General features: G+C 38.2%; 1 protein-coding gene across 1 annotated transcript in view; it reads right to left on the reverse strand.

The window, feature by feature from the left end:
* HSD17B4 (hydroxysteroid 17-beta dehydrogenase 4) overlaps nucleotides 1-13,489 on the reverse strand; it is a 65,792-nt gene that overhangs the window by 38,083 nt on the left and 14,220 nt on the right. Inside the window, exons 9-14 of the mRNA XM_074569175.1 lie at nucleotides 13,263-13,354; nucleotides 12,624-12,648; nucleotides 10,875-11,003; nucleotides 2,394-2,500; nucleotides 1,519-1,752; nucleotides 1,053-1,104 (exon numbers count right to left, since the gene is read on the reverse strand). Coding sequence (XP_074425276.1) covers nucleotides 1,053-1,104; nucleotides 1,519-1,752; nucleotides 2,394-2,500; nucleotides 10,875-11,003; nucleotides 12,624-12,648; nucleotides 13,263-13,354 — 639 coding nt within the window. The remainder of the gene's footprint in view (nucleotides 1-1,052; nucleotides 1,105-1,518; nucleotides 1,753-2,393; nucleotides 2,501-10,874; nucleotides 11,004-12,623; nucleotides 12,649-13,262; nucleotides 13,355-13,489) is intronic.

Here is a 13,489-nt window from a genome sequence, read left to right on the forward strand (position 1 = left end):
TTATGAAGTCCTGGCAAGCCATTATTGATTATCAGACTTCTTTGAAGTTGGTATAACTTTCAAACATCTCCTTTTTGTTTCAAAAAGAAATTATGCCTTTTTTCTGTGGCTTGTAAGGTACTTAGTTTTCCTTCTCCACTCCAGAAAAGTTTTTTACTACTAATGAAGAAAACCAGGCACATGCATGCATATCATGAATGAGTCTAACGAGCACCTCTCAAGTGTTGTAATCTAGGAAAATACAGCCATCTGCAAAAACAGCTTGCTACTGCAGTAACTATTATCTTGAGAGTTTTGAGAGGAAGAAAAGTAATTGTTTTTTAGCGTCCTCATGGAGATGTCCATTCCTCCTTCACATACATAATTTAAATCTTATCCTCTTACAAGCAGACAGATGCAACCAATCTTGAAGTTTTAGGTAAACATCCCCAAAGTTCTATGATAAAACCTTAGAGAAAGAATTAAAAGTTCTGCTAGTAAGTATCAAATTATATGAGTAATACACCAGCATGTAGTGTATTTGCTTATTATATCAAATCATAGAATCATAGAACATGCTGGGTTGGAAGGGATCTTTAAAGGTCATCTAGTCCAACCCCCCTGCAGTCAGCAGGGACATCTTCAACTAGACCAGGTTGCTCAGAGCCACACCAAGCCTGGCCTTGAATGTCTCCAGGGGTGGGGCCTCCACCACCTCTCTGGGCAACCTGTGCCAGTGTCTCACCACCCTCAGTGTAAAGAACTTCTTCCTAATGTCTAATCTAAACCTATCCTGCTCTAGTTCAAAACCATTGCCCCTCGTCCTATTTAGGCATAAGTTTAGGCATAAGTTTATTAAGTATACTATAGAAAAGCAACACCTGATCCCAAGAACACAGAGGTTCAGAATTCCTTCAATAACGCAACAGGTTACGTCTCTTCTCCCCGACTCCTTGTGAAAAGAATATGCAAAAAATCCAGCTGGAAACAGAGCTTCCTTATTTCCATTTATAATATGGCTACAGGAACTGTTGTCATACTGAGAAGCAAATCAGCAGCACAAATGGACTGACCTGAAGTTGGCAGTGGCTTATATAGTTCCAGGTATTGCTCCCCATGTAGCATCTATGTAAAGAAAGGCAGCACTGTAACAACAATCAATATATTCTGTTGCTTCCCCCACCACAGTTGCAAGGAAATATACAATTATTTTAGAAAGTGTTCAGAACAAACAAAGAAACCCTGCAAGTTTTTTTTATTTTGTTTTTCCAATTTCATCCCCAATAGAAAGTATTTTCAAAGGAAGTTTTAAATTTTTCTGGTTCAATAAAAGCACAGTGACCACAAATTAAAATTGAACAAAAAACCTGATCATTGATACCATCTTAGGTGTGAATTTCTTAGGATGTAAGAATACAAATCATTGAATTTCCCTTTTCTAGAATAAAAGGAACTTACTAATATTACAAACTTACTAATTAAAGTCACCTTCTATTTATATAAAGCACAAACAAAAATAGATACTTAACCCTTACATACCTTTGCAAGATCAATATTTAGTCCTGGAATAGAAGGAACACCGTCAAACATCGAAGTCTGAGCAGGAATTACTCCAAAGCTAGGTAAACAGCAGAACTCTTCACTTCCTTCAAAGAGAAATTTTAGGTGATCTGGATCCTTAGTTGACATTCCCACACCAAGGGCATATAGAATAGGCTCTAAGTGAGTATATTTATACACGTTGGTAGCCAATTCCCGGCCAACAATGCTTGCCTGGAAATTAAAAGTCCGTATAAAATAAAGCTTTATAATAATTAATACTGCATTTGTATTCTTTCTATAATTCTCATACCAAACGAAATTCACATTTGAGCATTCTCTTTATAGCCACATGTAAACATGAAGTAGGAGTAAATAAATATACCGTAAAATATTAATGTACGTTTTGCAGTACAAGCAACCCTAATGTAATGCATCATATTTTGCTGCAAGCATTTTACTTCAAGAATAAGTAGTCTAACTTATTGCTCTGCTCCCAGCAATGCACAAGGATTTTTTTTAAAACAAACTACAAATGAAAGAAAGTAACACTGTAATAAGATTGAAATGAGGAAAAATTATCTATCCATAGAGAAGCAGACAGAGCAAAGCCACATTTGCCCAACAAGACTTGTCCCCTGCCCCTTTTCTGAACGATTCTGAGTCTATTTAGCCTTAAGTTTTCCCATCATCAATAAGAAAAATAAAAAGTGGAGTCTGGAGAGGTTTCTTACTCTGCTGCCTCCTTCACAGTTTAAAACCCACCTTAGTTTTTGCACACAGCAAGCCAGAGTAGAAGCTAATCGGCAACATAAGTGTCTCTGCTCAAGGTCTTCACCTAACTTTGACTGCATCTGGTAGACTGAGGTACTTACTGTGTCAACAGATGAAGAGAGCACTGATCCAGAGCTTGTTGAATTCATAGAAACATTGCCTTGAGACTCTATCTGACTTAGAGCATCATTCAATACGCTTATGGACTCTAGAAAAAGACATTGAAAAAAATTACTTATAAATAGCCATAAAAGAGACACTGCGGTTAGATATGCAACAAACACGCCAGCAAATGAGATATACCCTGGTACTTCTCAATTAATTTTTAAACAAAATAAATATAGATCTGCAAATTGAGCATAGTGCTGCATTTTACAGGTATCTACACAACGATTGATGATAAGTGATCTCTACACCGGTTCCATCAGTTCTGCACCCAGCAGTCAACCATGACACGTATCTAATTCAAGTACCTGAAACACAACTGGTGCTATAAGTCACTATTCAAGCCAAGAGGAACATGTCAGCAAATACTTTGGTTTAGTCCTTGAACTAGTGTTAAGGAGAAGATAATCAGCATTACGTGTCAACTGTCTCAGAAGTAAATATCTGAAAATTAGTATTGCTTTTCTTATCTTGAAGATTATTTGCAATACAAGTAACAGGTCTCATCTCCTGGTAGTTGCCTTCTTTCCCAAGACACATAAATAAATAAGTCTGAGGCTTGAACAATACCAAGATTACAAATGAGATGATGCGTGGCTGAGATATAGAACCCAGCTACAGTAAAGGCAGGCCATCAAGGACAGGTTGCTCCTTGAAGATCAATATGGCTAAAATCAATATTATACATTACAAAGAATCAAACAAGAAGTGGTGAGAATCATGCACAGCAAAAGTGTTTAAATCAGAGGAGCCCAAAATCATTATTTAACTACCTTTACCTTGGAGCTGCTCCCCTCCACTTCAAAACCCCTCTACCCATACTGACTTGCACTGTTGCTTGGACTAACACTGTGTTGCTCTATTGGCACAGCACTCCTCTCAATATCCTGCAAGTTTGCTGCATACCCTCTTACGGAATTTTGATTTCCTAAACTATTTCTTGCTTCCCAGTCTCACTGCCAGTACCATCATAATGTTTTATTTGTGGCCTGAATCTCATGAAGAAAAAGGAACATCTATGAAACAAACATATGTTGTCACATCTTCTACTAATGAAAAGCTTTATCTTTGGGTATGACTGCTGTCATAACATGACATGAAGTTATGACATTTATATAACATGAAAGTGTGCAAAACAAGAGATTCGTAATTTATAAGAACCCTTTAAAAGATAGTCACTTTTATCCCTTTTTTTATTCATGAAATGAATGAAGGAAAAGCAATACTGAGCTGCTGGGAGAAATAACAGGCTGTTTCTACCTTTCTTGCATGAACCAAAGGCAGGCTTTCACATTGCTTTAAGATCTTCAAGGCAAAATACAGCTTTGACCTCCAAGTAAACCTAAACGTTTCCTCAACTTTTCATGTCCACAACCCATTTCCGTGCAGGAACATAACTACCATTCTTAATGGTGAAATCTGAAAAGATTACCAATGTGTATTCTACATGCAATGACATCATTAAGACAAACAGTATAAAGGCAACCTGTAATTTAATAATGGTGAAGAATACTACAATCTCCTTCTCAAGGAACTTTCTACCAAAATATATGATATGACTGGACTCTCAAAGCAATGCGCTGGTGGTGAGTGTCTGACTGAACACTAAGGAGATCATGGAATCAAAGAATGGTTTGAGTTGGAAGGGTCCTTTAAAGGTCATCTAGTCCAATCCCCCTGCAATGAGCAGGCACATCTTCAACTAGATCAGGTTGCTCAAAGCCCTGTCCAACCTGACCTTGAATGTTTGCAAGGATGGCACATCTAGCACGTCTCTGGGCAACCTGTTCCAGTGTTTCACCACCATCATTGTAAAAATTTATTCCTTGTATCTAGTCTGAAGCTACCCTCTTTCAGTTTAAAACCATTACCCCTTGTCCTGTTGCCACAGGCCCTACTAAAAAGTTTCTCCCCATCTTTCTTGTAGGCCCCCTTTAAATATTGAAAGGCCACAAAAAGGTCTCCATGGAGCCTTCTCTTCTCTAGGCTGAACAACCCCAACTCTCTCAGCCTGTCCTTATAGGAGAGGCGCTCCAGACTACTTTCGTGGCCCTCCTCTGGAGCTGCTCCAACAGGTCCATATCTTTTTTATATTGAGGACTCCAGAGCTAGACACAGTACTCCAGCGGTGGTCTCACCAGAGCAGAGTAGAGGGGTAGAATCACTTGCCTTGACCTGCTGGCCATGCTTCTTCTGATGCGGCCCAGGATATGGTTGGCTTTCTGGCCTGTGAGCACACATTACAAGCTCAAGTCTAGTATCCCCACCACTATCCCCAAGTCCATCTCCACAGGATGCTGCTCTCAATCCCTTCATCCCCCAGCCTGTACTGATACCAGGGGCTGCCCTGACCCAGGTGCAGGACCTTGCACTTGGCCTTGCTGAACCTCATGAGCTTGTCCAGATCCCTCTGAATGGCATCCCATCCCTCAGGCGTGTCAGCTGCACCACTCAGCTTGGTGTTGTTGTCTGCAAACTTGCTGAGGGTGCACTCGATCCTACTGTCTACATCATTCATGAAGATATTACACAGTACTGATACCAATAGAGAGCTCATGTGGATATTGAGCACTACCCTCTGGACGTAACCATCCAACCAATTCCTCATGCACCAAACTGACCACCCATCAAATCCCTATCTCCCCAGTTTAGTGAGAAGGATGTTGCAGGGGACCATGTCAAAGGCCTTACAGCAGTCCAGACAGACGACACCGATAGCTCTTCCCTTGCCCACTGATGTTGTAGCTCCATCACAGAAGGCCACCAGATTGGTCAGGCAGGATTTGCCCTTGGTGAAGCCATGCTGGCTGTCACAAATCACCTCCCTGTCCTCCATGTTCCTTGGCATAGCTTCTAGTAAGGATCTGTTCCATGATCTTCCCAGGCACAGAGGTGAGGCTGACAGAAATAGCTCAAAGGGTATAATTTTGGCAAGAATAACTTTTCTCACTTGATAACCTGTTCCATTGTCTCACAACCCTCAGAAAAAATAGTTTCTTCCTAATAACTAATCTAAATCTACCGTCTTTCAGTTTAAACCATTACCTCTCATCCTATCACTACACTCCATGATAAAGAGTCCCTCCCCCTCTTTTCTGTAGGTCCCCTTTAGGTATGGAAGGCAGCCAAGCAAACCTTGTAGGAAACCTTTTCACTAATACAATTATTTTTAATATTGGTTGGGGTTTTTTTTTTTTCAGTTAATACACTGTCAGTGAACTCTAAAAACCTTCAATGTCTACTACTCCAGGATGGTCTGCTATTATAGAGCAAATGATTAGCAGACAGCTGAGAAAGATTAACCTGAAGAGCAAAGGTTGAAAATAGTCATGGCAAAGCCCATCTCTTTCCAAAAATTTCCTCTCACTTTCCAATTAGAGAACATTGCATGTGAAACATACCCCTTAACTATGGAGGAAACAGCGCCAGTGTTTAAATCCTTTTTAAGCACATATGAAGAAAGCTAAAATTGAAGCTGGAACAGTTTTCTTCTTATGCAAATTTTTTCTTTGTATACACACAAAGTATAAATACATATACAGACCTTCCCTGCGTTTTATATTAATATGCTTTGTACCAGAGACAAGCTTTTGAAACGTGCCAGAAGTCAGCCAGTGAGAAGACTCAAGTTGTTTTCTGTACCTAGACAGCTTCTAAGAAATTAAAAATGCATTTGAATTTAACAGCAGATTACAGACCTCTAAAATACTAGATTTAGCAGAAACTGGCTTGTATCTTCACAACCAAGGAGGAAATCGAGACAGAGAAAGAGGGAGGGATTGCCTCATATGGGTGACAGACATAATTAATTCTGTTTTCCTAGATAACAAAACAACTAAATATACTAACCTATGCAATATATACTACCAAATGCTGTATACAGTATACAATCTCCAAGATCGGGATAGTTGTCTTCTACCTTCCTCACAACACAATTTGATTACTCCCTTTGCATAACAGGAAGAATTGGACTAGAACACAAGAACAAGTAGTGCACTATGTAGGCAAGGGCTACTGGATCTAGCTTTGTCTGAGACGGAATACACGGACACAACATGCCAACACGCAGTGCAATGTGCAACTGTGACCTACGGCACATGCACCACACATTCAGAAGCTTCTGTATCATGTTTAATTTGGTCTTTCTGCTTAGGCACAGGAGCACAGGACCTCTTAGTATCTCAAAATACGGAATCATGTTACCATGACAAATATGTCAGCTCACTAGATCCAGCTGCAGATGAGAGCCGGAGCAATTCTTTTCTAGTACTAGTTAAGCCAAGTCACGTTATTCTGCAATTGCTACTGCCTAAGGGCATACAGGGAGCCAGTTACAGTGACTCACTGATGCACACGAAGTTGATTCTGTGTCCTAACCTTAAGGCTCTGATTATGCCCTGCTTATTTTCTTGAAAGATTTCTAGCTTGTTCTGAAGCGGTATAAAGTAAGCTAAACCTATTATTTAGGGTAATCATTGTAAGAAAATAACATCATCATGCAAATTAGGAAAGAGTTCTAACACCTAAGTTACTGCAGATTCACTGCTGCCTCAAAGGCAATGACATTTTCATGTTGCGTTAAGTAGATGGTTACTTTCACTCCTGGTAAAGGAAATGTAGGAGAATACACGCAAGCAAAACTACATCTTCTACTTCTTCAATTTCCTAAAGCCTAAATTCTCACACAGCTTCTTAAAAAAATCTGTTCTGAGATTTTTCTGTTGTTAAAAAGACGTCATGTAGTGAATCCACAAGTAATCGTATCTTTTGCTAGTTAACAGAACTATACCTGAAACTGTGTGGGAGTACAGAGGAACTGCCAGTACTTCTCCAAGTACATTAAGGACTAAGCCTGTAAAGCTTAGGTAATAACTACAGAGAACATTCAAAGACCCTTGAGGCATTAAAAAGAAAGTGAAATGGCAGACAGTCAGTTTCAGCAACTGTATCAGATGGCTTTTGGGGTAAGGGGAGGAGTTTGGGTGAAAGACTGTAGTGCACAATCAGCAGCTGCTCGTCTAGGATCTTTTTCTACCAAGAAAGATTGCTTTACGGAGCACATTATCATGATATCTGAAAAACTTCAATTTGTGAATTAACATCAACTGCCAAATCAAGTGACAATTAGCTATTTCCTATTAATTAAAATTGCACAAACCCTACAAAATCATATTCTGATACGCAAGCAAGAGTGTTTTTAGCTTGATTCAATGTGCCAAGAAAACAAGTTAAGCCTACAAACTGAAGAAGTTTAAAAAAGTCGGAAAGAAAAATTTCGATATTTTTACTTAAACTGGTTTTAAGAAAAATAATTCCACGTTCCATTCAGTCTTCAAGAGTTCAGCATCTCTGGCAGAACGACCCCAGCTAAAATATATAACTATGAACATGCTGTAATTAAACATCAGATGAGTGCTTTGCTAGGTAGGGTCTTAAATGCATGATCATTCAGACATCAGATGTGGAGCATTTAATTTATTTATCTTTAAGAGAATGATTTCCCCCTATGATTGCAAAAAAGAGAGTTCTAAGTAAAAAAAAAAGTACAACATGAATCCAAGTATTCAGTTATGAATGACTGTTACACATGTAAGAAAAATTACCTTTAAAAAAAAACCTAGCCAACTGACAGATGAAGCCCCTATTTTTTTCCAGTCTAGAACGAATAAAGTCAAACTGCTCTTATCAGTATGCCCAAATTATGAAACAAGATTAACATCTCTGATTATGGGATTTTCTACTATATTACAAGCAAATACTTCATCTAATTGGTATTTTTTTATAAGCATACATAATGGTTAGTACATGATTGCTCTCCATAGCATCAAATTACTTAAATTAATGAAATCTTCTGGGAGAATTTAAACTTGCAGATACTAGGTATTGTAGCTTTTCATTTTTAATGCAAGTACTCTAATTAGTTTCCCTTATTTGACAGTTGAATACCTTCAAGCAATAAGGTGGAAACTTTGGCAGTAGAAAAAACTTTTAATATAGAACTGAAAGTTGTATTCAGCTAAACTTCCTCAGAATTTTCCTCAACCCTTCTGCTGATTCTCACATACAATAAACTAATGCAAGAGGTTTCATTCAGCCTGACAGCATCTGTGTCACCTCAAACCAGGACACACTGAAAGGACAATGCTGTATTTTGGCTAAGTTCATAACCAAACAGAAGTTAAGGCATGTACACTGGATGGGAGACTCATGCTAATGTAATATCTACAATTTCCTGACTGTAGAAACCTGATATGTTGTATTGTAAGCACATTTACTTCAAAAGCCCAGAATCTTGTCTGATTTTTTTCTCCCACTAGCATCAAGAGGAGTGGAATCATTCTATCATGTGGAATATCATATGTAATGCTGAAGCAAATTTCAAAAGAAATTCCCATATACAACTTTTTTTCTACAACATTTTTCTGCTAGCAACCCATAAAAATAACATAGTACATGTGACAGGTTGGAGAACAGATCAGAAGCTATAAAGCTGGAATCATGTTGTTATAAATACCATTCCATAGCAGGGCAGAAAACGTTTATAAACTGACATACATTTGGAAATGGGACAGCTGTAAAGCAACAATCAGCAAAAACAGTCAGTAAGGTGATATTGAACTACTGTGTGGCTGGTAACAATCCTCTACCAAGATCTGAGGGAAATGACAAACTGTCTCCTACTCTGGTTTTGGTTTAGGCATCTAAAAACACATCCCTAAGGTTTTAAAGAAATGCCCTAATGGATTTCAGGACCAACAGCTTAAGCATCTACTGTGTATCTAAGTATCTTTGAAATTCAGCTGACATTGTACATAGGGATGCCTCTTTCCCTCCTCCCCCAAACACTTAAATGCTGGTGTTTCCTAATTTGACAAATACTGAAACTTTGACCTAAATAACGGCATGCATAATAACAAAACAACCATCAGTGATACTAAGCACATGTAATTCACACTAACAGACAAAAGGTAACATCTTGAGAAATCTTGTACAGCAGTCGTGAAAATCAGTCTGTATGGTTCATTTACGAACTACGGCAACTATGGATCTAAATAGAGAGAGACATAAGACAACAAAGAGAAAGCTTGGAAGATGAAAGAGATGCAAGTATGGGAGCAGGAAAGATCAGAGACACTTTGGGTTAAAAAAACCAAACAAACAAAAACCAAACAAATAATGGGAAGGAACAAAGAAAGTAAGCAAAGAACTGGAAGAGAAAGTCATCTTGGTCACCAGCCAAGGAAGTGATGTTCCCCCAGGAACACAAGGCAGTAAGGAAGAACTTGTTTGCTGTGTTATACCAAATGACTTAACCAGACAGATCTTTTTAGTGTGGAAATGTCTACCAAAAAAAAAGATTCCAGGACTGAAAAGAAAATACAGTCTCTCTATTACACTGCTACTACTTGTTCGTAGGTGCAATCAAATAAAACATGACCCTTAGTCTGGCTGTAATACATAAAATGACAGTGATGTTGCTTCCCTAGCAACTCTTAAGAAAGATAAAACTGTTTTAATTCTAAAGGCAAGAACAAAAAAAAGTTTCCTTAAAAAGATCTGACTGTACTGAAACAGTAAATGATTAATTTTACACATTTACAAAAGAATTCACTGGTTCTGTGGTTACGTGAAATAAAAGCTCTCAAACCCAAAAGTAATTTAGAGAGGAGATATCGCTTTATTCGACGTCGGGTGCTAGGGGGAAAACCCACAAATCTAGCACATCTTACCAGGGATATTCACTCATTATTTATACACAAAATATTCTCATAATTCCACCTACCTAATACATAACTCCACCTAGACTTACATATTCATTAAGATGACCGAATAGCCTTTTTGCACATGCGTATTAAGTTTTGCTGTGTCAGCAAAACACTTCTGCGCAAGTGTGAGCTTCTTGGCGGTCATTTGGGTAAGGAGACCCTTCCTCACATTATCCTTTCAAGGTATTGAGCCATCTCAGGACAGTAAGAGTTTACTGTAAGTTTGCCAACTTCTTGAGGATGATAAGCATGTTCCTTGAAGTAGCCACAGCTCTGTCCTAATTGGTACAGGGGTACCTACTTGACACATAAAAGAACCTTGAAGTGATTAACTACATCTTGTTCTCCCATCCTTGGTGATTAGCTACTTCTGGCTGTCTCCTCATTATCACTATCTGTAACATCAGCTTAGTGACTAACTATTTTCTCACACAGTAAGAAGGTCAGTAATTAGCTATTTTCTTACACAGTAAGAAGGTTAGTAGGAAACAATCAACATTTTAGTTAGTGTATGGTTATAAACAAAGCAGAGGCCTGTCTCTGGTAACACTGTAGACTTTTGAAGTAAGTTTCAGAAAATTTCTGAAAAGAAAGCATACTCTTCTAAGCTTTGCTTGCCCAAACTATCCACATTATCAAAGTCCCCTTTACCTTGGATACTTCTGGGTTTGCTGGCATTATCAAAGTCACAGACTTTCTCCCATTTATCTCTCACTGCTTCAGGCGTCATTGGCTGATTCTTTCCTCTGACAATAGCACCCAAGGATCGCTCCCAGCGTACTGATGGGAAACATAAGCCAGAGAGTTCAAGTAACAAACAAAGGAAATTTAAGTTTCTTTAGATCACTTCCATCTAGGCCACTACCTTCAAGATGGTACAAGAAAGGAAGGGTTATAAGTATTCCAATAGAATTCACCAGCATAACTTCAAGCTGGACTAAAAGGGCTCACTCCTTTTAAATAACATTTAGAAAAGGAATGGCAAGTGGCTTTAATGAAGTTTAAAACCGAACAGACTGATTTCTCTCTGAAAATATTACAACAGTTTCAGAAGGATTCTGTCTAGTAAGAAGTTGCAGCTAGTATATATCTACAGACATTTTCTTCTGACATGATTTTGCCTACTAAAGTTTAGGAATCTTCTGGAAGCCTTGGAAAAATATAGGGGAAATGCGAAAATCACTTTTTAACTATGAAAGAGTGTTAATACCAGTAGCCAGCATCTCCAAATGGTTCCTGAAGTTGTAATTCAATACCGTAACTTGAAAGAAACTGGTAAGGCAAATACGGAATCAGTTCTGGAAGGACACAGACTTCCTGGATTGCAACTAATCCTTAATCTGTCATGTTGGTTTTGCTCTTAATTAGCAATTAGCAACGAATAAGGCCATATTGGTACCTCATCAACAACCTGTTTTCATTTCAAAGATTTCAACAGTAGCCATTATAATGACGAAAAATGGTATTTTCTTTTGAGCAGAGAAGAGAAGGCACCAATTTTCGGTTCTATTAATAGTCAGCCTCTGTGTGGAGGGCTGCAAGAGGTTTTACGCTGCTGCCTCAATTTGTTTAATCTGTTTAATACACTACCTGGCAAAAGCTATTCCAGTGCCACCAGAACATCTACACTTAGAAATGTACAAAATCTTTATTAAGTGGGCAAAAAAATGTTTTGGAAGAAGGAGGAACCACTTCTTGAATTAATGGCCCTACTTCCAACCCACTGGTGATATTCAAGTAGGCTGAAAAGTCCTTTGAACATATTTAGGAAAAAAGTTAAGACATTTCACACACCGAAATAAGCTTTCCACCTTGTAAGCCCTCAGTATTGTCTGCGAGTTTTCTTTACATTCATATTTAAACTAATTATTGTATTCACTCAATGAAAATACTTAGCTCGCATAGCTACCAGTTATTAAAAAGGCTAATTGCCTCAACATGACAATGCATATCACTAGTATTTTTATAAAAGTATAAGTAACGGTGGAAAGCAACTAAAAAGCAGCCTGTTTACCAGCACATCCTAATTTTATGCCATGAAAAATTGAAGTTATCAAGAAAAGGCAACAATGTATACGTAGCACCAAAAGTGGAGGTTGTTCTTTACTTCAATCATACCCTCAGGATCCAAGAGTTATGGTTACCTAGGCAGAATTTCCGTTACTATTAGTCAGCTCAAAAGCTTAACAAAGCACTTACCTAAGTTACCACTTTCCCAGATACTTAGTGAAATTTGTGACTTTTACTTAAAATAAGCAGCCTCCTCAGAACCCTAGGCTTTTGCTAATCTTCGCTCCCCAAATAAAAACATCTTCAGCAGAGGTTAACTGCAAAGACGATTTCCACACTTTTATTGTCATTTCAAAACACAAAATTAGTTTGGCAACACAAAGTACTTACATTTTCCAATCCATCCAGCTCCCACCTGCCCAGAGAAGAGAAAATCATCAGCTTACCACACGTTACAAAGCAAAGTTTTGGTAATACAGAGAAATAAAACTATACTTCAGAACAAACTCAACATCATAAAAATTTCTGAACTACTGCTGATTGTATTTAACAGTTTAGTTAAGCACTGGAATGTGAGCAACATGAACTTCAAGAACAAGATAACAGCTTCCACCCAATTTAGGAGCTAGCAGTTTGATGACAACAGCTATAACGTATTCCATGACTAAGTAATTCATCCTTCCTGCAAGTTGGTTTCTGTGTTTGAATGATTTAGAAAGCAAAAACTTCTTTTGAAGTAGTTGCTTTGTTACCTTTTCAAACTTATAAGGGTACAATAAGAATTGCAACAATTAAATTAGTATCATTTGAGCACACACCAGAATTTCAAAAGGTTGTTACTGCCTGATGTACTTGTCATATGAAGCACAACAGGGTCAACAGTTCTTCTATGCTGAGTATGTAAATTTCACATGATAACTCGGTTTCAGCAAAAAGGTTAAGACCAGACAGGTTAAAGCAAATGACTGATTTTTGGGGAAGGGCAAAGGGAGGGAAAGAGGAGAACGAAAGGGAAAATAATAACGTTACCTCAAACAGACTGCCGTTCTCCGCACAGCTCTCGTGGCAAAGCCAAACAACCAAGGGAGCAACATACTCCGGTTTGAAAGCATCAATCAGATCTAGAACAAATTGGAGGGGAAATCATAAAATAGAAACACTGTATGATTCCAACAAATTATTCTTACTCTAACACCTGATGAACACCAGAGCCAGGTAGAATTTAACCAATAGCATTCTGCCATGAAAAGAAAGGA

The sequence above is a fragment of the Larus michahellis genome, chromosome Z (genome assembly GCF_964199755.1).
Source record: "Larus michahellis chromosome Z, bLarMic1.1, whole genome shotgun sequence".
Lineage (NCBI taxonomy): Eukaryota > Metazoa > Chordata > Aves > Charadriiformes > Laridae > Larus > Larus michahellis.